Raw genomic sequence first — 26,451 nt, forward strand, 5'->3', positions numbered from 1 at the left:
CAAAATGCAGAGAATGACTGGTGAAACATCAGACTTGTATATACTAAGTCAAGATGCCATTTCTCAGAATATTCTCTTTTCTCTGAGGTATGGGAATGTCAGAGTTGGTATGTATATATGTTTGGGGGGGGTGGAGAACTTTTAAGGAGAAGACCGATTTTCAAGATTCACTCTTCTCCGGTGTTCTTGTTTTTTTTCTCAGCTTTTCAGCACTCTGCATTTTGTGTGCCAACTTTTCAATAGGGAACCACTTTAGAAAGCATACATAACATACCTCTCAACTGTCCCTGATTTTGCCTCATATTTTTCCTTTAAAATTTGTGGTTCTCTGGCAAATCATTAAGGACTTAAGGACTGCAGTCACTAAATAATGACAAATATTTGAGTTTCGGGCTTTATATCCTTCAGAAAATGCACGCTGCTGCTACATCTGTTGTTCTAGCAACGTTCTAAATATACAAGAGCACCATTTAAATAACATCTGTCCTTGGTTTTGGGTCTTTGTGCTGCATTTTTTTTTGGCTTTGTCCCTAATTCTTGTACTAAGAGACTGAGAGATTTGATAAATCACACTGCAGTGCTGCACCAGACTTTAAAGGAAGTGGGAATGAAATTTGCAGCCATTTATAATGTCGGCAAAGGACTTGGAAAAGTAACACACCAACTTGTTCTACTAGCTCAGTCTGCATTTACTGTATATTGCCTATTGTTTTAAGACTCAAAAGAATAGTTTAAGGAATATTGTTTACTTCTGTAAACACTCCCCTTTGGACGCTGCCTATATGGGTATGTGTACAAATTAATCACTGTTTTAGTTAGATCATGCAGAAAAGCAAGCTTTAGGAAGCATTCACAACTTCTTTCTGCTGATTAGAGTGTCATAACTGCTGATGAAATGTGTGACTATCACACCGGATTGGTACATTAGATATCTGTTAAAAAGCATATTATTGCAAATTTACTCAACAGTGTAAATTTTTTTTAACTCTTTCCTTTTCACGTTTCCTTTTACATTATGAAGTAATGAGATGTTCTTTTTCATTAGCAACTCTATTCATTTGATTTGGATTTCTACTGACCTCCTCCTTCAGTGTCCAGTTGTGTGTGTGGTGTGTGCGCGCACAGGCGTGTGTGGGTGTGTGTGCTTTTGTCTGTGAAGAACTCCATCAAATGTCATTTAACATAATTGCAAATCACAGAATGTCAGGCTTAACATACCTCTCAACTGTACAGATTTTCACAGAATGTCCAAGTTTTTGCCTTATATTTTTGGTCTGTTCCTCATAAAAAATTGTGTTTTTTTTGACAAATTCCTGAGATGATCTAAGGATTAAAGTCACTAAATAATGACATGCATTTGAGTTTCATACTTCAGAAATGCATGCTAACATAAAACCTGTTATTCTAGCAACTTCTAAGTTTATAGGAGCAATATTTAAAATGTGCCTCTATTTTTGGGCCTCTGTCCCCCCATTATGTCAGGCTTTGTCCAGATTTCTTGTGCTAAGAGGTTGAGAGGTATGGTTATGCACAACAATTGTAAGCCTACTGTACATCAGCAAACAGTGCCAAGAAATGCAGATATGGAAGTAGGTATCAAAATAATGTAATGATGAAAAATGAAGAAATATATTGTAAAAAAAGAAAAACAAAGCACAGCATGCACCTGAAAAAGCCTGCATGTTGTACCATGTGCTGGAAGATTTTTGTATGATGGGTGGTGGGGGGTGGGGTGCATGATTGTACTATCTATGTTGAAAATGTTGACCACCTGCAGTGTTCTTGATGTCTTTTGAGATAGCTAACCTCTGCAGTGTGCACTTGTCTACAATATACTGTTTGATTGAATGGGCAGATCTGTCATTAGGTGTTGGCCATATTTTCTGCTGTAACATTATGTTTTATTTAGCTTTGCATGTGCTGAAGTTCGTTCTCAAGATCGTTTGAGTTTTTACCATTCAGTATTCATGACAAATTATGCATAACTATCTGAGCATTGACTTTCTAAACATTAGCATTCATAGCTTCATAGGTGTTTACTAGGCTAACAACCACAAGGGCATTTTTAAACCTAGTCATGCATCCTCAATCTCTGACAAGTTCTAGTACTCTTGATAAGTTTAAGCAGGGGGTTGTGAGGTGAAACATTTACAAGCAGGGGCCTGGGAGGTGAACCATTTACAGGCTGCCTGTGTCCATTAGAGACATAGGTGCCAAACCAGGGACAAATTTTCTGTTCCCCATCCAAATGTCCAAGTTACACTTTAATTGGATTTGGAAAGAACTCTGTTTCACATGGATGGGTATCCTGTTCCAGAGAAGGCCTAGTCTCTAGGATACATACCTGTTTGTCCAACAGATCCTATTTATATCACAGCCAAGGTTTAAGTTTTTCAAACAGATAATTCTGGTGCTGTTTGTTCTGTGGATATGTAGGAGCACCATCAGAGTGCCGTCTGACAATTCCTTGTATGCCAGGCATAGATCTCCCTTCAACAGCCTGTAGGAGACAGACTAAAGGGACAGAGCCTTGAGGCAGTCTGAACAGGACATGTTACTTACACCCTGTATTCTTTTAGTGAGGAATGTCTGTGGACATTCTAATTGTTGGATATGCCTAGTTAGATACATACCAAAGGGGGCACTGTACTCAGTGATAGGTCTAATGAATGCCAAGTACAGTGGAACAATGACTTACTTGGACCTAGATACCATACCTTTGTTGATAAGTTGCACAACACAGAATGATTTCCTCACTACTGTAGACACATGATGGTCAAAGGCTAGATTACTGTGTATGTGTGTCCCCAAGTCCTTGACTACTAGGTCACCTCTTAGGGGTGTGTTGTAAAATATGATAGCGGGGTGGATAACTTCCTAAAAGATACTATTATGCATTTCTTGGCATTTAGTTTTAGTCCATGCTCTGGCACCAGTTGTTTGTCTGTGTTAGCCCTTTCTGGAGAACATTTCTGTTGGTGGGTGATTCTACGGTACCACCTCATTTGCAATCATACACAAATTTAGTCAGCCAGAAGCCAATGACTTTGGTTTTGACTTCAGAGCAGTAAATGCCAAAAAGGAGCAGTCCCAGGACCAATCCCTGAGGGACTCTGCTTGTGACTGACCTCTTTGTAGAGGTGGACTCCCCAATTCTAACTTCCTGGGTTCTGTCAATGAGCCAGCTGGCTATCCACCAGGTTGGATAAGGGTTTGTGCCTAACCTTGTAAGCTTGTCAACAATGCCTTAGTGGGGATTGTGTCAAATGCCTTGGTCAGGTCAAGGTAGGTAGTGTGAACCATTTTGCCTTCATCCATTGCTTTGGTGACCTTCTCAAAGAAGTCCATTAGGTTGAGTAGGCATGACTTGCCATTGATGAAACCAAATTGGATTGGATTCAGTGTCTGGAGTTTTCCTATTATTGATCATTTCCATAATAATTCTTTCCACGGATTTGTATATGAGACTAGTGAGACTTACAGGTCTGTAGTTTCCAGGGTCTGTAGATGGCCTACCTTTGTGCAGAGGGATGACTGTTGCTCTTGTCCATTCATGAGGCATAAAACCTGTTTGGAGGCTATGGTTAAACAGAAATTCCAGACAGCCTGACAAATCATGTTTAATGCTATTTAATAGGCATCCTGGGATATTGTCTGGGCCCATTGATGCAGCGTTCTTGGCCTTAGAGAGAGCATTAAGGAACTGCTCTGTAGTGATAGCAGGGGGATTATATTTCATGGTTTTTCCTGAGAGAAGGTTGATGGGGAGAGAGGGGTAAAGTTGGAGTTGAATTTGTCAGCCAGTAGGTTTGCTATAACTTTTTGCTCAGTATAGGTGGTTCCATTTACAATGAGCTCTGCACACAGTTGTGTATTGCCTTTGAGGTTGTGGACATAGCTAAAGAATGCCTTGAGGTTGTTCTTGGCCTGGGAGGCCAAATTTACCTCAAATTTGGCTTTGGTAGACGTTATTTGTCCTCTGAGGCGTTTGTTTAGTTTGATGAGCATGCTTTTATCCTGCTGGGTGCTGCACCTCCAAATTTTGCCATGATTTTTGTATTGTTATTTTATTTATGTTACGATTCCACCAGGGTGGCTTGTTTCTTGAGTTAATTCTGTACTTTTTTCATGGTGGGTACAGCTGCCTCTATGCAGCTGTTATGCTTGTATAGGGTTTCTGTGAATAATTCTGCATGGGCAGCGTGTTTTTAAGGTTTAAGGGGGCTTGAAATTTTGGCCAGTTTATCACTTAATAGTAGGAAGTTAGACTTAGAGTAGTTCCTGAATATTCCAGGGTAAGTTGGGGTTCCAGGTTTTATTTTTACTTCAAAAGAGACCATTTTGTGGTCTGACCTTCCAGAGAAGATATTACACTAGGGACTGTGCAGCACTCTCCCATATTAACGAGGACCAGATCCAGTATGGTTGCACCTCTTGTTGGTGTATTGACAGTCTGGTCCAGGGGGTTTGTGTTTACAAAACCGAGAAATCTCTGTGCCTGTATGTTTGTTGTTGTATACAATTCCCAGTTAAGCGGGGTAATTAAAGTCACCCATGAATATGGTATTGACTTGGATGGTGAGTGTTTCCAATAAGGTCACATTTTAAGCATTATATTATAAGCCCATGTGCCTCATGAGGCTATTATAAACCTAGCACAATAATGCTATAGTTTAACAGAGCAGGTGTATTTGTGTACCATCCAGCTCTGTTACTTAAACTGTTAATAAAAATCAGGTCAGCTCTGTGGTGCAGCATGATAAAGCCCTGACCATGACCCAGCCAGCCTGAGTTTGATTAATGGCTAGGACATCAGAGGAGCTGTCCAGGGAAAAGTCGGGAATAATGAGATGGAGCATGTTCACCTCTGTTGCGGAGGAGGGTGTGGGTGCACTAGAGCATGCTCAGAACATCTCGAGCTATAGTGGAGACCAGAGATCATAGTGGGGATGGTGCATTCATCAGACAAATACAGACAGGTGGCTGAGCATCATGTCACTGCAGAGGCAGGGTATTCTCACTCACAGAAACACCCACTCTGCACTTCTACCACAAGATGTACCCAGCATTCATGGGAATTAGGATTTCAGCACTTCGGTCAGTTTCAGTCCCAGGTGCAGCATTGATGATACTGTGGCCTACTTCATGCCACCACCTCCTGGTTAACCTGCTGGGATGGAGGGGCTAGCAGCATTCATGGGAATTAGGATTTCAGCACTTCGGTCAGTTTCAGTCCCAAGTGCAGCATTGATGATACTGTGGCCTACTTCATGCCACCACCTCCTGGTTAACCTGCTGGGATGGAGGGGGTAGCAGCATTCATGGGAATTAGGATTTCAGCACTTCGGTCAGTTTCAGTCCCAAGTGGCAGCATTGATGATACTGTGGCCTACTTCATGCCACCACCTCCTGGTTAACCTGCTGGGATGGAGGGGGTAGCAGCCCAGGTTAGGCAATCAGAGCAGTTGGAGGTGCAGCAGCTCAGCTGAAAAAAGGGTTGCAGACAGACGCCTCACTGCTTTGTGAACACCTGAAGGGCAAACTATAACAAAAGTATCGTTGCCTCTACTGTCCGCAACATTGTTATCACTGACATGGCTACTTGCAAGGACTTCTACAGTTCATTCAGTCACTGCTGACACTTGCAGTGGTGAACAGGTTAATAAGTTATTTAATTATTTTTTTGCCTTCTGCATCCTACCTTTTCAGACGATAAGGTATGACCAGGGGTTCTGCTAGTGTCCTGCTTCATAAAGCCCTGGAGATAAAATACGACGCAAGTTGTGGCAGTGTGACAGTGACGCAAAGGATGATTAATTTGAACATAAAACCCAGGAATATATTATTGCTATTGCCATTACTATTATTAAGAAAATATGTTTCTTGTTTCAGCTTTATAATTACTAATTGTAATAAATTGCAGACTTGTATGCAAAATTGCAGAAAATGTAAAATAGCTTCTTATGCCAGGTGTCTAGATGATTGATGATAATTTTTAAAGCTGTAATAATAACTCCACAGTGAAAAGTAAGGCAATGCCACAATTATACAGCTTTGATACTGGAGATGGATGGCTGTGAAGAAAGTGTGCATGACATGCCAGGAAGTGTACACCCCATCATCTGCTAACCTAGGGTAAAAGTGGAGGAGTTTGTCTGACTACTTTTCACACTGCCTCACTTTCCCTAGGTCCAGATCAGCATTCATTTACTTTATCTTGAACATTTTACAGTGAAAACCTAATAATTACTTATGCCTGTTTTCTTGAAAAATTAATTTACAAATCCAGTAATGAATTGTTGCCCCTAGGTAATACATTCAGCAGTAAGATTTAATTAAAGAAAAAAAAACTTTAAATGCAGAGAACAATTTGTAATTTATCATAGTGCCAAGATTTTTGAACTTTGAATATAATTGTTTAAAAATAAATAGCTTGATCTGCATTTTAAATCTATTTCTCTGTGTTTCGTGAGCTTGTGGCATGGTCAATTAAACATTCATGAAACCACTGCCCCTGTCTCATTTTAAACAGCCAAACCATCTAAACATTTTGTAAATCAAATTAAAAGCCTTAAAGGTTGAAGCATTTACAGTAGGGAACCATCAGAATCATACAAAACAAAATGTGGTGGTGGTCACAGCTGCATCAGGCTGAATGCTGACATTTTCACCTCTTCTTGTACAGGAAAATAGCTTCTATACTTTTAATGAAAATTTAGGTAATGTGATTAACTGCATTTTGTGCTGAGAGTTAAAATCCAAGACATCCTATGCAGAATCCTCCATCTTGTCTGAAAACAAAATGCTGTCATCTTATACTGCTTCTGAAGCACAGCAGTCTCTCCCCTTTTCAGAACTGCACCTTTGTTTTCTCACGTATCTCTACCCTTCTGGAACTTGAAAGCTTGTAGGAGATCACTGTTATATCTCCTTTCCTTAAAGCAAAACAAATTCAGCCTAAACTTACTAGCTTTCAATATATTTTTTAATATATATATGCTGAACAGACCTTTTTATATAAGCACTTACAGAGGATTATAGGAAATGCAAGAAAATTGAATCAGAAGACCCCAAAGAGGGGGGGGGGTTGGCATAAGGGAGGGGGTGGCATAATAGTTAAGGTCTTTACCTCACAGATTGAAGGTATAAGGTTTGAATCTGACCTCTGCTGGCTAGGATTGTAATAGTCTGTGGATTGATGGCCTAGTACCTACCCATGAACCTATTTATACCTTGCTAATGATCACCCTCATGCCATGCCCCACTTCTCAATAAAGAAAAAGTGGGTCATTCCAGAGAAAATTAATGGTTACCCATCCAATGATCTAGGTTTAAATTGAGGGATGCTAGGGAGTCACTTTGTTTAACTTGCAGTGGAAGTCTGTTCAGAGGTGGGGTAGGCACTGGGTAACACATTTGTCTTTTGGCACATTTTATTTATGTTCTCTTGTTAGTTCATTTATTTGACCGGCAAACATACAGTAGATCAAGGAGTACAGGATCCTCAGTGATGCAAAACACATGGCATATGTTACTCTGCAAGAGCCTATGAGAAACCAAATAAATGGATATAATTTCAAGGCTTTCCTGGTAGTTCAGGGACTTTAGGCCAACAATCATATTGGTTAGGCACCTCTGGGGCCTTTATAGTTGCTTAATATGTCTAGAAAGGCACATCCCTAATGGGGCATTGTACTCACTAATTAGTCTAATTAGGGCTGCACACAGTGAGAATATAACTTTTCTTACCTGCATGATATGTCTTTAGATATTAGTTAAGCTAAATAGAAGATTTTCTAACTAGTTTTTCTATACAGTGGTCAACAAAGAAGGAATTAACAATCCAGTTTCCAAGATTTCTGACTAATATTACAAACTTTTTAGAGTGAGCTCCGACTTCATTATACATGTGAACTTTTGTACCATTTTCCACTCCTGAACCGACTGACGTGCCTGATACAAAGACACTTATAATTGTTGTGCCAGAAGCAGGTAATAGCCACCAGGCTGGTTGGGTAACACTACTTCACAGCTACCAGGCTGATTGGGAAACAGTACTTCCCAACTATACACATCACACATTATTGGTAGCTAGAATTCCTTCTGTAATACTGGTGACTTGGGCCTGTGAATAGACATGGGCTGCTAGAATGCCAGCCAGGAGTGTAACAATTGAATATCCAAAGGAATACCTCTTTTCTTGGGGATGGTGGAGCTCACAGCTCATTAACAGATGGTAGAGAAAATAAGTATGTGGTCTATGTGACTAGTCAGAGCAGTGGACCAGAGATGACAGCATCTCTGATAGTCCTTTAATAATAGTAATAATAATAATAATAATAAATAATAATGGGGAGGTGCTGTTTATGATGGATCATTGACATTGGCCTTAACAGCAGCAAACTGAAATGAAAAGTTTAAAGTACAAAGTTTTGTAAAAAAAAAAAAAAAAAAAAGTGTATTTTTTTAGAGTCTGAAATGTATAAATGAACATGACTTATTGCTGACTTACAGCACAGTAAAATCAGTTTATACTTTCTGTGTATAATTGTGATGGCCAGACCCTGATACATAGTGAGTGATAATTAACATGAGGTGGCAGTATTCAACAACATAAAACTAAGGGAAGTGAATATAAATATACAGCTGTATAAGATGCTTGTTTTGCAGTGGCTAAACCCACTGTCCCACCATTTAGAGGGCTGCATTCCCCACAGTAGAAGTTACTTATATACTATAACTCTGAGGTTACAGAACCTTGCTGAAAGTAAAATACCTGTTTTTGTTTTTCTTAAAGTGTGTTTTGCACATTCTGAAGCATTTGGTTTTACAATTAATTTCATTGTAAGTTATATTGGACGGCGCAGTGGTTAATGCTGTCGCCTCACAGCAAGAGGTTCTCTGGTTCGATTCTCGGCTGGGGTGCCTTCTGTGCGGAGTTTACATGTTCTCCCTGCGTTTGCGTGGGTTTCCTCCGGGTACTCCGGTTTCCTCCCACATTCTAAAGACATGCTTCTGGAGCATTTCTCCCCGGGCTTCCACTGAAAACAGGATCTGTGGAACCTAGTCAGACTTTCCCAGTTAACAAATGTTAAATAAATAAATGCCTCATATTAAAGTTGTAAACAATTTTGCAAAAAAAAAAAAAAAGAGATTATATTGTGCTGTACGATTTTAAGTTTTTACTGTATACTCAGTTATTTCAAATTTCAACCTCTAACCACAGCATCATTAAATGATACTATGGTAGATACTGAACAATGATTTACATAAAACTGCAAACCATTCTGAGTATGTATGTATACATATATATATATATATATATATATATATATATATATATATATATATATAGGTCCCATTTGATCCAGCGAATTTATGTTTCATCGAAACGTAAATTCGCGACCTCACTTTCACAAAAGTGCATTTTTTCGAAAATTCACTTTTGTGTAAAAACAAAAATAAAAATAAAAAAAATAACAGAAAAGAAATAAAAACATGCAGTTTGCATTTAATGTTAGTTGTACATCAATGTTTAGTGTTGATGTACAACTAAGCAAACTTTTGCTGAGTTCATGTGGATCAAAGTAGATCCATATATATATTCTTATATATATATATATAGAGAGAGAGACAGTCAGTCATCATATTTTTGGGATATGGAGGAAAGTAAAATACCCAGAGAAAATCAATATAGATGACGTCATGGTTTTATTTTGTACTATGCTTGTGAGATATAATATAGAAAAACTGATCTGCAGGGGTTCAGGGCTGGTGGTTGGGTTGGCAAGAAGGAAAATGCGAGCATCTACAGAAAAGTGTTTTTTTTCCAAGCAAAGGTTTCTGTACCTTTCTTTGGTTGGGTATTTAGGCATCAAGTTCAAGTTCTTGGTCATCTTGGTAGGTAAGTAACATATGTATTTTGACAATATATTGTATGATGATATCCATATGAAAAAGAAAAGAGATTTCTGTGGTAGGGGGCAAAATGACAACAGACATTCTGTTCATTCTGGTCTTCTTCCACTCATATAACATCTATCAAACAGTCCAATTTTGGGGGGAGGGGGACAGTAGATCAGTTAATTTTAGCCATACCATGATGGAAAGTTGTCAGAGAACAGTAAAGCAATTGCTTAACAGGTAGGTGGCATGGCTGGATAGGTTTACTGAACAAAAAAAATAAACATTTTGTCAGTAAACCTATGCCATTCTCACCTGCTATGAATGAAAGTGGTTGCTGATCTTCTGTAGGGGGAAACCTTATTCATAGGATCATAGGGGATTTCTAGGCTATCGACCCAGAGGTCATTTCAAGCCTAGCCATTTCATCCCAGTGTAATGCTATAGAAATGTTAGTTAATACCCAAGATTGCATTTGGTAATGGCTGCTCATGTCCCGGAGGGTTGTGGACATTATCCCCAGTAAGAATTTATGGTGCCCCATCCACTTGTCCAGGTTCATCTTGAACAGTGTCATAGAGGTGCTCTGTTTAACATGAATAGGTAGCCTATTCCAAAGACGCGGCAGTTGCTGGGAGATAAATCTGTCCCTCCAGCATGTCCTGTTTAAGTCACAGGCCATATTTAGGTGCCTGGAATGAGTAGCCCTAGTCCCATTTGATTTATGGATATGCAGCAAGTTCATTAGGTTTGGGTCTCAGATTGCTCTGTAAGCCAGGGATAAGACTCCCCTAAGAAGTCTATACAATACAGAGTATAGTGACGGGACTTTAGTTGGTCTGTGTAAGGCACATGTTGGAGTCCCTTGCTCTTCTTTGTTAGAAACCTCTGAGGTCTTTCTAATTTTTGCAGGTGCTTTGTTCGGTACATGCTGAATGGGGGGTTACATTCAATTATTGGGCCAGATTAGTGTCGAGTATAGAGGGATTACAGAGGGGTTATAACCTCTTTTGCTCTTGAGGTGATGCCTTTGCTAATCAAGTATGCTACATAGAAAGTCTTCCTTACTACAGCAGAGACATAGTGGTCGAAGTTAAGGTCGCAGTCAACTTGTGATCCCAGGTCCCTTACTAGTTCATGGGTACTTGGGGTATTGTTGATTTGATAGTCTGAAGGGACATAGTTTGTGCAGAAAGAAATGATGATGCATTTCTTTGCATTCAGTTTGAGACCATGACTAAGACACCAGTTGTTGGTCTGCGTAAGACCCTCCTGGAGTATACTGACATCATTTGGGGATTCACTAATTGCACCCAGTTTGCAGTCATCTGCAAACTCGGCCAACCACAACCCCTTAGCTTTGACCTGAACTTTGGAGAAGTACATACCAAACAGTAGGGGGCCAAGCACTGACCCCTGTGGTAACAGGTCTGCTGGTTGATGTGGAATCACCCACTTTGATAGTGTGTGTGTGTCTGGTTTATGAGCCAGTTGACAACCTGTCTTACAAGGAAAGGGTTTACATTCAGTTTGTTAAGTTTATTGGTAATGCCTGAGTGTGGGATTGTGTCAGAAGCCTTTGCCAAGTCGAGGTATGCTGTATGCACAGATTTGCCCTCATCAATGGCCCTAGTCACATTTTTTAAAAAATCCACCAGATTTAACAGCCAGGATCTGCCTTTGACGAAGCCGAATTGGGTAAGATCCAGGATTTGGAGGTTGCCTATGTCTTTATTTATGAGGTCCATACTTATATGTTTCATGTCTTTACAGATGAGGCTGGTCAGGCTTATGGGTCTGTAATTCCTGGATCTGCTGCTAGGCCTCCTTTGTGGAGGGGAATAACTGTTACTGTTGTCCATTCCACAGGAACAAAGCCTGTGGTTAGACTATGACTGAAAAGGGTACTTAATGATGATGCTAGTTCATGTTTTAGCCTGTTTAGAAGACAGCCTGAGATGCTGTTGGTCCCATAGAGGCTGTGTTTTTTTTGCCTTGGACAGGGCTTTGATGATCTGCTCTTCAGATATCTAGTGTGGGGGGGAGTTTGGGGGGAGGTTTGTGATAGGTTTGGAGGGGATAAGACAGTTATTTTTTTGTCAAACCTATCCACTAGCAGGTTTGCTATCTCTGTGGGGGGTCAGTGTGTGTGTGATACCATTGGTCACTAGTTCTGCACATGTTTGGGTCCTACCTTTTAGGCTACATGATAGCTGTAAAAGGCCTAATGGTTATTCCTGACTGTGCTTGCTAAGTGTTTCTCAAAGAAGCCTTTAGAGGATTTGACAAATTGTCTTATTTGCCTGTTGAGGCTGAGGAGGGTGCTTTTTCCATTGCTGGGGTCTCGCCTTTGTTTTCTTGGACAGCAAATTTATTGTAAAGTTTGTTGATGCTGGATCTCCACTATGGTTTCTTGTTTTTACTTGGGGCTCTGGCTTTGATTCTTTCTGGTACAGCCAAGTCTATACACTTATACAAGTGATTGTACAGGGTATATAAGCTTTGGTGTACTTACCACTTCCAGCTAGGGGTGGGACTTGGAATGCATTTATACCTTCACCTAGGAGGGTATAGTTTGCCTTGGTGAAGTTTTTTAGTCTTATTTTGCCCTTTGTGAGTTCTGGTGTTAGTGTCAGCTCAAAGGTGACTGATTTGTGGTCATATTTAACTACTGGGGGTCCGACAGTTGTGGTAGTGCATCTGTTTGACATGTTAGTGAGGACTATATCTAGTATGTTTGTTCCTCTTGACAGGGTATGAACAATTTGTTCCAGGGCATTTCAGTTAACAAAGTCAAGGAACTTTTCCGTTAGCGAGTTAGGGCTAGCGTAGGTTTCCCAGTTGACGATGGGATAATTGAAATGCCCCATGATCAGAGTGTTTGGTAATATTTGGATTGTCTCCATTTTGGTCAAATAGGCTTCATGAACATTATCAGCCGTGGAGAGGGGATCTATAACTGGCTGTGACTTGAATGGGGGTCTTACCCACCGTAACCTGAACTTGGAGTAACTCCGTGGTGTTGTCCAGTCTAACTAGACGGTGATGAATTTATCTCTAATATAGATTGAAACACCACCTACTTTGGTTCTCATACATTTATTCTGCGGTCTGTAGAAGGCATTTTTGCCTTGCAAGGCCAGGGTACTCTCTGAGGCCTTAAACCAGGTTTCTGTGACTGCACAGACATCTATATCTTCCAGTGATAGAAGTGCTTCCAGGGTGTACAGTTTTTGGTTTAAGCTCCTAGCGTTTAGCAGCATGACCCTTATTTTGTTATGATTGGAAAATTTCATGTTGATAAGTTTGTTTTCAAGACCTTGCCTAAAAAAGGCACTATGGGGGAGGCAAGAGCCTTTGCCAGCAGCCAAAAGTCAAGAGGTGCCAGGTGCAAACCGTCATAGGTAAAGCAGCATAGTTTGTCAACCATGTCTTCCCAGGCTGACAGGAACTGGATCCCCATTGATTGACACCAAAAACTAAGCCAATTATTGAAATCGATCATTTTTTGTTTATACTGTGGCATCATTCTAGGTGAGGGTATTATGCTGCTCAAGGCTAGGGACATACCTGCCTTGAACATCTACTCAGAGTACTCAATCATTTCTCTCTTCATATAGTCCACTGAGGTACGTCTGAAGTTGTTCACTCCAACATGAACTATGACAGAGTCATAATGGTACTTGTTGCTGACAGACCTGAGCGCATGCATGATCTGACGAATCCTGGCACTGGACAGGCAGCTGACTGACTTTTTCCTTGTCCAACCTGGTGAGTGGGATATCCATGTGTCTCACTGTTGAGGCTCCAGTGACCAGAAAATTTGGTAAACCTATTTGCCACACCTTGACTGGATAGAGCTCAATATAAGGTGTGGTTGACTGTTGTAGGTTTCCCTGCTGAAATATTAGAAAGTCACCATTTGGAATTCTGCAGTCTAATATGGCTAATCAGAAGTAATGCATTTGAATCAGCTGGAGTGCCTTCTATGCGGTGTCTGTATGCCCACCCTGTGTTCATGTGGGTCTCCTCCAGGTGCTCTGGTTTTCTCCCACATTCCCAAGACATGCTACAAGTGGATTAGACATTCTAAATTGACTCCAGGTGTGAGTGTATGCATGTGTGTGCCTTCTGATGAAGGTTTGACACTGGTCTGGCAACTTGAGACCGTAAAACTTTACTGCCACTTGTTCTGCAGACCTATGTTCCACTGTGGTGACCCCTAACGGGAACAGCTGAAAGGAGGAGAAGAAGAAGTAATGCATTTGAATGATTTCCCAGAAAGCAATTATTTTTTTATAGCTGATTAGTGCATTCATGCTTGGAGCTCCAATTAATTTTTGCAGGTGATAAGCCCTCCCCTCCAGTAACCCTATGTAGGAGGTGGGCTCCCCACACACTGAACTTATATAAACCAACTCCAGGGTCACACACACACACACACACACACACACACACACACACACACACACACACACACACACACACACACACACACACACACACACACACACACACACCACACGCACACACACACCACACGCACACACACACCACACGCACACACACACACACACACACACATGGCACATGCACAGAAAGCACACTAGCAACAATTTCATATGGAAACAATGATTGGGCAGTTTAACTTTGCCAAGCTCTTCCTAGGCAAGTTGTAAATCAAAAACAGTAGAACAGCCTGTAAAAAAACAACTGATGTCTGCTTCTCTTTTAAATTTTGCAGTCAAAGTAATTTCATAACTTCACTTTAAAACTGAGATGTAATTACCTGGTTTGGAATTGAAGAAATGTATATGGGTCATGGCTGAACACAGCCTCAGGACCAGCCCACCTACCCAATTAATAAATAAGTATATAAATAAATAGAGAAATCTATCTATCTATCTATCTATCTATCTATCTATCTATCTATCTATCTATCTATCTATCTACCTATCTATCTATCTATCTATCTATCTATCTATCTATCTATATATCTATCTAGCTATCTATCACTCCTTTTTCTCTGGAATCATCCCTCCATAACTTATGTTTGCTTACATTACTCTTTTACCTAGAGTATCCTAAGACTTTTATCTACCCAATAGCCAAAATCTTTGAGAAAATCGTCTATTTTTAAATACTGTTTCATTGTAATATATATAGAATTCACTCTCTAATAAATAGCAAGCTTTAGAAATGGCTTTAATGTCCTCTCTGTAGTTTATGGTGTCACTCATTTTACCTTTAATAGAATGGAAAACAGCCACCTGTCTTTAGCCATCTTCATCAATATAAAACATGCCCTTAAATCAGTTAACCAATTATTATTCCCAAGTTAAGCTAAACATCAGGTAAATTCAGTGAAATGCCTGTCGTTAACATAGCAGGAGCTTCAGGAGCCCTCACTGCAGGAGCCCATGTTTCGTTGCTGGGCCATATTCTGTTTTCCCTTTTATCGGCATAGTAGTAGACCTTCTCAACACCAAATTTACTTTGTATGAAGATGACATTATTGCTGAGAATAGGAAGGAGAAGTCATTTACTGCAGAATGAAGTATTAAAAGCATCTCTGCCCTTTTGACCAGTGATGAAATTAAGTAAAATTACTCTAAATGAACATTAAATGACTTCCATGTTATTCGCTACTATTAAGAGACTAAAAATAATCCAGTGTTGACAATTAGAATCCCGTCCAATAATCTAATTGAAAAGCACCAAATGTATAAGCACCTTCCAGCTTTCTCACTCTAAACCCACAAAAACAGCATCAAGGTTCTAAAAGACTGAAACCTGCCCTACAGTTTAAGTAGTTTCCTAGTATTTGAAGCAAGGAAAGGTATAGGGCTAAACCTTTTTATCTCCAGACTGAAATGTGCACTACTGTTTAGATAGCAGCAGCCTAAATTCACAGGTGCAGAATGTGAAGACCAAAAAATGTACTCAGGGTCAGCCTTGAGTGAAATGGAGTCCTAGACAAAGGGTTCCATGGTGCCCCCAAATGTTCACTGCTGCCCCAATGCACATCTGCAGCCCCCCACACCTTTTCTCATATTTTGCCTTACTCCAGTTTTTTCCCTGCATCTTTCAACACAGTAAAACTGGCCAAGACTGTACTATAATAACTGTGAAAAAAACAGCTGAATTAAGCTGGGTGTCAGGGGGCCTAGCAGCCCCCAGAATTCATGGGATTTCTAGATGATCTGGGGCATTTTTAGAGTTTTTTTCTTTGTTTAACAATCACTTCATCCAATGATAACATGAACAAAAAGTATGACTAAGGAAAGACATTCAAGTTTTCCTTTTCTTTCATCCTTTCAGCATAATGGTCACGAGGGCACTGTAACAACTCTGTGGAATAAATAGTTGAATTAAACTGGTGGTCTAGGGACCACTAAGCCCATATAAGTCATGAGGTTATAGATTCTCTGTGTTGCATTTTAATTTTTTTCCACATTTTTGAGCCAATGATGACCTGGACAAAAAAAAAGACAACTAAGGAAATAAATCCAGTTTTAATTCTTTCTTTCAACAAAGAACTAAGTTGTGTCTGACAAAATAGCAGTTCACATGAACTGACAAGACAACTGCTTATGAGGATACATAAATCATGTTTGGGAATATTGCCTGCCTCCCCTCACCAAAAATAGTCACCTTCTGTGTATTTTGATGATGTTACATTGGGATGAAAGTCAAGGCACAAATGGCCACAATGATATATTCAAGTAGCTGCTGTCAAACATATGCACAGTATGTTTCCTTGACCTACCCCAAAAAAACAGCCACCTTCCATGTATCACTCGGATGTTAGATGAGGATGAAAGTGAAACCACAAACAGAATGCCGCATGTCTCCTTGCACCTACCTGCACCTGTATATAAACCTAATCTTTGATTGTGAGGAAAGTGAAAAAAAAGAATACAAATTACAGCAATGTAGTATTAACTTATTGTGCTGAAACAGTAAACTGTCTCCAGATAAGTTACAGTGACCTTCTGTGCACACCTCTGATGTCTGTAAAGAAAGTTAAAGAAATAATGACCACACCATTCCCAACCCTCAAACACATTACATTGACCTTCTATGTACACTTCTGAGTATATCCCATTTTACATTGAGGGGTACAGGGTAAAGGCCACTACTAAGTGTGGGTCAAAATTGACTTTTATGTGCCGGGGTGTGAGAGCCCCGAGGACCCCAGAAACTCTGATGGGCTGGCCTTATTTTTGAAAGACAGTGACCTGCTAACTATATTTTTGATGCTACTCAGAATAATTATGTGTCTGCCTGGCAATACTGTGTGTATCCACAGATAAAAACAGTGAAATAATAGACACATGCACACATGAATGTACACATGCGTGCACACACACACACGCTTGCACAGACACACACACACACACACACACACACACACATACACACACACACACACTGCCCCTGATAAGCCAGGTCTCCTTAAGATGTACATTTACATGATGCATATTTACCTACAGGCAATCAGAAGGAAGGCCAGTTCACCTACATCATGTCTTCAGGGTGTTGAAAGAAAGCAGAGGACATAAAACTCACAAGGAGACAGTGACAGGATGTAAACTCCAAGCAGAAGAAGCCACAGCCAAGAACTCAAACAGAGCCAATTGCTAGAAGATGGTAACACTGCTCACTGTGTCACTGTACTAAAGAGCAGTTGCTTTCATAACCATCCTGCCCTTGCCAAGCCACCAAAGAAGACACTTATCACATGCAGTGTTAATGTTTGTTATGGAAAGTGAGCAAAATTACAGCCAACTTGTTACTCTTAAATACACTGTAACCTCCACCCAACATTTACAAGCAAACACAGTACATTGCATGCCACTACTTCTGCCAGGCATCAGTGACTATTAACAGTGAAAAAACAGCATGAGTGATAAGTCACTTTTATCCACAGGTGGCCTCTGTACCTATCAATTATAGTTACTATACTGACTTTGTAACCCTCAGATATCTGACTGTGGTAAAAAGAGAAACAAAAATAACAATCACAGCCACAGTAATTTACTCCAAGTTTGTTTCACGCAGGTACACAAAAAAGTATTCTATCTTATGTCACAGAAAAGCACACTAGTCCTGCAAAGCTAGATTAGTGACTGTTTAAACAAGTAAACAATACAAAAGTTGGTTATTTTCATTCACAGGGCCATACTTCCACCTAGCAGTTATAGCTACTTTTGTGTACGCAAATTAATGAATAAAAGGTATCGCTGAAGGACATTCTGGAGTACTTTTGTGTAACCATCAGATTGTCTGATTGCAATAAAAATGATGTTTACATAATGTTTCATTTTTGTTCAACATAAGCAGTAACCAGATGTGAAAAAAAATCAAACTAAGGTATGTAAAATCTCCTAGACTGTATATATGCCACTGTATAGAAATTTGTTGTCATTCGTGGATTGTGTTGTCATATAAAGACATGGAGCTCTGATTGTATATATGCCTCTGTACAGAAATTTTTTTGTCATTTTTTTTGTATTTGCACCATTATGTTATGGAGCTTTTCTCCCTGGGCCTCTACTGTAAATGGACCTTGTTCCAGTTAGACTTTCCCGGTAAACAAATATAAAATAAAAATAAATAAAAATAAAATAAAGTATTCTAAGTTCTTTCATGCAAATCATATTAGTCCTTCATAACTGGAATAATGAGCAGACAGCAGTCATGTTCTACCATAGACAACTTCAGCAATTACAGCTACTTATGAAGTCAAATCAAAACAAATAAATACCATGCCTGGCTGTTCTAGGATCCAAAGACATGAAGTCTGAAACTCAAATATCTATCAGCTTTGAGTGCAGCCTTCAATGATATACCTGATTTGTAAAGAAGAAATTGAAAATGTGAGGCAATATCATATTGGACAGCTGAAAGGTATCACTATCTTGCATGCCTCTCAACTTCTTTGCTCAACAATCATGGAGAAAGCCAAAAATAAGGGAGAACAAAAGCCAAAAATCAGGGACACATTTTAAATATTACTCTATTTCAATTATCCGGTTAATAAAATAACATGTTTTTACATCAGCATTAATTTTTGGAACCATATGAAGCAGGAGATGTCTCTCATTAATAAAGCACTGTAACTTCAGTGATTTACCAGAAATCAAACATTTAAGAAGGAAAGACAAAAATATGAGGTACAGTCATGGATAGTTGAGAGATATGATATTTGGTTGCCTGCCAGAGTAAAAAAACTTACTTGCTACAAAATGCCTTGACCATTCTTCAGGATACCACCAAACACACATTCATAGCTCTGACCATTAACTTCCATCATTCAAAGTTTACAGACTTTCTGATCAGGTCCACCCACTGCGATCTAGATAACAAATCACAAATTATCACAGAGTCCTTGTATCTCTGTGATTTGTTGTCTAGACCATGGGTGGGACTGATTATAAAGGCTGGAAATTAACAATAAAAACAGAAAAAAAAAACACCTTAGCTGACTGGCACAAATGCCTCTGCTAAGGTCAGCCATGGGGGCACTCACTAGGCCACAGTAAAATATATGAAAAATATAAAAAAGAAATATGGACATGGGAAAGAAAGAGAGATTTGATATGGTGCAATATTTATGCAAAGAAGAAAGCCAAGTTAATTAATATAGAGAAGGCAGTCTCAAAGATATTCAAAGAGAAATACAAGCAAAGGCATCCGGATATGGAACATTTCACAATAAAAAGATTAATAGCACACAGATGTAATGTAGAAAAGACAATTAGTAAAGCAGAAGTTAAAGAAATAGAAGTTGAAGTTATGGAGTGCCTGCGAAGTGAAGGATTTAATGTAGAAGGTGTAAAACAGACTACATCACAGCATGATGGAGTGAGTCCCCAGAATAAGGAAAAGCAAGAAGATCAGGTGAAGAAGAAATATGGACAGGGGAAAGGAAAAGAGATTTAATATGGTGTAATATTTATTCAAAAGAGAAAGCAAAACTAATACAAAAAGAGCAGCACCAAAGATATTTGAAGAAAAATATAGGGAAAGGAATCCGGATATGGAAAACTTTACAATACAAAAAATAAGAAGACTAAGAGGAAAAGTAGAAAAAGATATTAGTAATGGAGAAGTCAAAGAAATAGAAATTGAGGTAATGGAATAGCTGCAAAGAGAAGGATTCAGTGTAGAAAATCAAATGCAGAAAACACCACAACAAGATAGAGCAATGGATATCCAAATTAAGGGGAAATTAGTAGAATAGGAAGCAATTGGTCAGGTGCCATATCAAGATATTTTGGAGCCTTCCACAGGAAACCAGTATAAATGTTCACTTGAAGCTGGACAGCAAGGAAAGGAACAGGAAACTGTGGAAACTCTGATGTAACCAATGTTGAGGAGTGATAGGCCAGTGAGTTCCCATATGACAACAAGAGATGACACAGGATGAAACTGAAGAGAATGTGCCACAGGAAGATGCTATAGAACTTTCTATAGAATCCCCGCAGGAAATGGAAAACAAGGGATGTGCCTTCAGTATGGAAGAAGATGAGTTAAGAGAAGAGTTGCTTGATTTAATAGACAAAGACAGATATGTCAAGATCAATGAGAGAAATAGACTGCAGAAGGTTAATAAATCCCCAAAAGTCAGAAGCTTGATAAAACAAATGAACACAGTAATTAAGACTGTCCATAGAGATCCATGCGGTATAACAGAAGTAAACAGAATGTATTACTGTGCTGCTAAATTAATAACTGATGAAGTTCTACCACAGGAACACAGGGTAGCGATGGAAAACAGGGGGTGAAAGCGAATACCATCATGGAAATATCGAATAGAGAAAACTATAAAGCAGCTAAGACAAGAAGTGTCATTGTTAGAAGATTATAGAAGAGAGAATAGATCAACAAAAATACTAAGAAAGATAGATGTGATAAAAGCAATGTGCAGTATTAGAACAGACCAGGATCTATTATGCATTATTGGAGATAAACTAAAAATTTCAAAACAGGTGGGAAGGATTAGAAGATACGAAGATAAATATAAGGGAAAAGCACAAAATGAGCCATAAATCAGTTTGCTCTTCTTGTCCTAACTTATAGTTTTGGAGTGATTGACTGGCCCCAAAAAGTGTTGGATAGATTGGATATTAAAGATGCTTCATGCTTACCAAATGATTTATAAAAATCGATGTATACCAAGATTATATATTCCCCGTTCTGAAGGAGGGATGGGCCTCCTTGAAATTGATTACACGTATAGATCTACAATCGCTGGATTCCACACATATCTGCTGACCTCACAGGATCCACATGTAATAAAAGTTTTGAAACATGTCAAGAATAAATCTAAGATGACATCTCTGCTTAATTTAGCAGAAGCGTATCGACGTCAAGCAGGAATGGAAATTAAACCAGAAGTGGATAAAAATCAGGCAGCAACTGAATGTGCTAAAAAACAAAAGAAAGAACATAAGGTGAAGGACCAGATGAGAAGGTAAGAAATGTGGAAAAAAACATAAATATAGCTGCAAGTACAGAAAACTTCTGGAAGAGCCTCATGTTGATCAAGAATGAATACAGGAATGGTTAAGGAGAGGTGAATTCACATCAAGAAATGAAAGGTTAATATTGGCAGCCCAAGATAGTGGGCTACGTACATGCTGGTTTACAAAGTCCATTCAACATGTGGGAGAAACAGACAAATGTAGGTTTTGTAAAACAGAATTGGAAACAGTCACACACCTTGTTGCTGTTTGCAATGCACTAATGGCAGAGGAACTGTATACTGAAAGGCATAATAATGTGGCGAGACTGTTACACTGGAGATTGTGCAAACTTTATGGTATCGAAGTGGCTGAAAAACACTGGAAACATGAGCCACAAAGAATCATAGAAAATGATGGTTTATATCACATGGGATCACCCAATACCAACAGTTCAAAAGATAGATGCTAGACAACTAGATATAGTGGTCCAAGAAAAGAAGACAAAGTAGCATTGATCATTGAAATCACCACACCTAGTGACTATAGTGTCTTGTGTACAGAGAGACACAAAGTCATAAAATACCTGGATCTGCAGGCAGAAATGAGAGCCACGTGGAAGAAAGATACCCAGACAGTTTCAATAGTAGTAGGAGCAACTGGTCTTATAAAAAAGAATTTACAATCGTATTTAGATATGTTACCAATTCATGTAACACCATATGAATTGCAGGAGGAGTCATTACTGGGCACATTGTGGGTGCTGCAAAGAGCACTTTTGGCTAACGTCAAAGAGTGAAACAATATTAATTTCATGAACATTAATTGTACTTTGACTTAGGAATGGGGTCCATTCCCATCATGGTATTAGAAACCCAAAAGACTTGGAGAAATTAAAAATGGCACAGTAGTTTACAGCTAGGGCACATGGCCCAGTGTGCCCTTATGTTTCACTGCTCATGCCCCTCACTCTCTCATTTATGAATATAATACACATATCCTATAAATCATAGAGAATAAAATTTGTCTTGTTACTTCTGTTTCTCATCCCACTAAACATCATTGATTATTCTGCACAAAACTTACACTGCCAGTAACAGCTTGAACATCATTACTTCTAAACTCTTTAATAATTCATACTATTTCACCTGGAATATTGACCCTCACTAGAAGAAATATTAGAGATATAGACAAGTCCATACTCTTTAAGGAACAGCAGTCATTGTGCAGTCACTCTTACTAGATCACCTTGGACTTGATGCTTCTGAAAGGGTCTTTTCTAAAACTGTCCCTGGAACTTACTCCCCAGTGAAATGTGCAATGACCTGTTTTGACTCAAAAACACCCATCAATGCACTTCTTTAGGGACAGTGGGTAAGGGTTTATGTCATGACAGCTATCACATTACTTAATACAACCATAAAAGACATACCAACTGTAGACATCAGTTGCCCTTCTATGAACGATGGCATGGGTTTACCTACAAAGCTTTAAATGCCTTTATTATCATGTTATGCATTTTTCTTTCTCTTCTACTTCATAGCTTTGGGCACCCAGGTTGATAGCAAACTAACTTTTGACCACCATATTGCCTCCATTGTACGGTAAGCTTTCTACATGGCCCACCTCATTAGTAAGCGTATCTCATCCAGGGACAAGGTGGTCATAACGTCACTGTATTCTTCCCTTATAAGACCCATTATTGAGTACAATGCCCCTTTCGGCATGTACCTCACAAACCACAGTCAGCAGCTGGAGAGACCACAGAGGTTCCTCAGCCAGAGAATCCAGGGCCTCAAACATCTACCCTACACAGATAGGCTAAAAGCACTGTCCCACTACTCAGTCTCCTACAGACTCCTCAGAGCTGACCACTGTCTGGCATTATCAGGGCCAATAGTCTAGTAACTTCGTATGAACCTATGATCCTAGTGTTTGCTCCTTGCTTTGGACACCATTTTATGGCTTCCACTTTCATTTCTGTTTGCTTTCTTAATCGCTACACTGTCAAACTTTCTTATTAATTGTATAGAAATTAAACTACATTATGCACTATTTGTTTAATTTGTATTATGTCAGTGCCCTGGGTTGTGGCTGAAAAGAATCTTTTATCAGTCCATCTACCTGGTTAACTAAATAAATAAGAAAATAGCATATTGTTTGTGCGATCATTCTTAGAAAATAGTTCTAATCTAGCAACAACTCAACCTTGACAATAGCTATGATAGACATTGAATGAACAACAGTGATAAATCAGGAATTACAAATGCTGAAGTTACTGAAATGAAGGCTAATCCAGTTAAATAACTGAAAAGGTATATGCAATATAAACTAAGGCCAAGCTGACACTTACATGTGGGGATTTTACTTGCAAGAAAAGAATATGCAAACAACAGTATCTTTTAAAAACTGTAGTGCTTATTGAGATAAAGTGACTTTCTGTCCTGTGCTACTGACCTGTTAAGCTGGGCCTGGAAAATGTCCAGTTTGGTGTCTAAGTCATTCATTTTGCCTTCTTGGCCAGAGGCAGTCCACAAGTTGGCATGTGCAAATAGAGAACGCTGGTGAGATTCCAGGCAAGGAGCAGTCTTGTTCTCTCCCCAGTAACTGAACATGTTAGGAGTGTCTAAAGGAGCTTCTGTGAAATGACACAATAGTTCAGTGATTCAAACCTTATTAAAACTTAGAAAATTATATGAGGAAGTGCTGGTCTAAAGATGTCATCTTTGTTCTTCCAAACAAAGTGGTTAATTTAACAGAGAATGAATAAATCAGAGCCCACCACAACAAGCTATCTTATCTGTCTTCCCAAGCCATGTATAGACAGTCTCATGCAATCCAGAATCCCTTTTTTCTTCTAACTTTATTAACAAGACAAGGTAAGATCAAGTGTTACATATTGCAAAAAGAAAATAATATTTAAGTTGAAATTTTGGATTTCGTGGGAGTAATTTGAAGTATAGACCTAAATAGTTATTCTTTTATGTTTATATTTCAGGTAACTTGAAAATAAGACCACAGGAAGAAATATCAGTGCTTACCATTTACTTTTAGTTTGTGGCATATACTCACACCCTGCTGTGCCTTCTGTCTAAGTTCCATAATAAAGCAAACTTTGTTTATTGTTGTTGCATTGGCACATATAAAAATGTTGTTATTATTCCTTCAAGAAACATGGATATCAGTGCGTAAGTTGTAAAATTAAAAAAGGGGAACCCAATGTATATAATGTGAATTGAGTATTAAAACTGTAATGTCCTATAGCACATTATACTACAATATTTTACATTTTACAAACTAAATCTACATCCAAATTAATGAATTTCAGGGTTGTCAAATTCTCATTCCCTGAGCCAGATGTGGCCCCTAACACTTTCAGTCTAGTTTGGAAAACTTCAGCCAAAAAAAAAAAAAATGGTTTGCAACCACGTAGATGAATGCGTGGCTTTGAGGCTCAGACTGACTGCTGCAGCTTCTCTCATTGGATTGACTGCAGAGCTAATGAGAGATAAAGAATTCCTGATGCTCAAAGTCGACCAATAGCATAAGTACTTGTATTTCAAGTTATGGAATAGCAGATTTATGTATTTTCTTACTGAAAAAAATCTCTTCAATTAACAGGTAATTGACAAACAGGTACTTTGACCATAAGGAGAAGATATATTGGTAGGGTTACCACCTGTCCCACTTTGCAAGGGACAATCCCTCTTTGGGCAGTTGTGTCCTGCAAAAAAATTGAAAAAATGTCAAATGTCTTGAGATTTTAGGACAAAAATATTTCCTATATTTTCTTTAATAGTTGCATAAAACAGTTATTTTGTATCTGAAATACCTAAATGTTATAAGAAACAGAATAAGCAACTCAAATGCTTTTATTAAGCTTTTATTTTGGCAAAAAAGTGAAGTTCTTTCATTTGTACTTGCCATGGGTATGTTTTGCCTTGCAAAATCTGAAGTTTCTACAAAAAATGTCTCACTTTGGGCATTTGAAAAGGTGGCAGCCCTATATATGGGTGTCTATCATTTCATCAAAAAGCCAACATATCTAAACACAACTTATCTAAACTCAATTCATCCAAGCCAGCAAAACTCAAAAAAAAACAAAAAAACCCAGAAACAATATTTTTTTCATGTGGGAAAGCCTCCCTGCACCACCCATATGGAAGGGACCATCCCCTCACACTCCTGTATTGAAAATAACAACTCCACTTGATAAAGTGAGACAGTAAGACAAGATCCATGTCGCCTATATATAAATAAAACGAACATGTAACTTAGTGCAGTTTTGAAGACAACAGCCAATTACAATCGTTCACTCTCACATACCCTCTTAAAAATGAGATACACATATATATACACACACACACACACACACACACACACACACACACACACACACACACACACACACACACACAAACACACACATTTTGAGTGTGTGTATGCAGTGGCAGTAGTGTGTGAAATGAATGACAAAGCCAGTGTACCCAAATGGCTTCATAAGACTACCAGAGGTACCTAGCTGGACCATTTCTCTGTAACCGTGCAAAGCAATATAGCAAATTTCTCATAATAGTATATCATAACCTTCAGAGATACAAGATTCACATGTAAAGACACATAAACAGCTTTTTCTTCTCGGAATGTCATTTACTGCATGAGTCTAAATGTGTGTGTGTGTGTGTGTGTGTGTGTGTGTGTGTGTGTGTGTGTGTGTGTGTGTGTGTGTGGTCATAGGTTCATTCACAAAAAAAAAATAAAAAGCTTGTGCATTCTGGATACATAAATAGAATTTTTACTTGTGATAACTCATTAAAGAAGTACTGTAAGGCATTGCTTTAGTCAGCAGAAGTTCAACACAGAACCTACAGTAAAAATGTAAATATAATGCAAAATGTCAGATTGACAGTAAATGCACATGCACTCAAGCCATTAGGTCATGTTTTTGAAAGGCTGTCACTCTGAGATTTCATTTTAAAACTTTCAGCTAACAATACCAGGGCATTCCAGTGCAGCACACCTCTGAATTTGACTCTACAGCCTTAGCCATTTGAAAGCACGGCACTGTACCTATGGT

General features: G+C 38.9%; 1 protein-coding gene across 2 annotated transcripts in view; it reads right to left on the minus strand.

The window, feature by feature from the left end:
* KCNH6 (potassium voltage-gated channel subfamily H member 6) overlaps positions 1-26,451 on the minus strand; it is a 1,196,060-nt gene that overhangs the window by 54,891 nt on the left and 1,114,718 nt on the right. For both annotated transcript variants that reach the window (XM_044055208.1, XM_044055207.1), the window contains one exon: positions 23,832-24,012. In XM_044055208.1, coding sequence (XP_043911143.1) covers positions 23,832-24,012 — 181 coding nt within the window. The remainder of the gene's footprint in view (positions 1-23,831; positions 24,013-26,451) is intronic.

This window comes from Protopterus annectens, chromosome 13.part0 (genome assembly GCF_019279795.1).
Source record: "Protopterus annectens isolate FY-2018-M chromosome 13.part0, PAN1.0, whole genome shotgun sequence".
Classification (NCBI taxonomy): Eukaryota; Metazoa; Chordata; order Ceratodontiformes; family Protopteridae; genus Protopterus; species Protopterus annectens.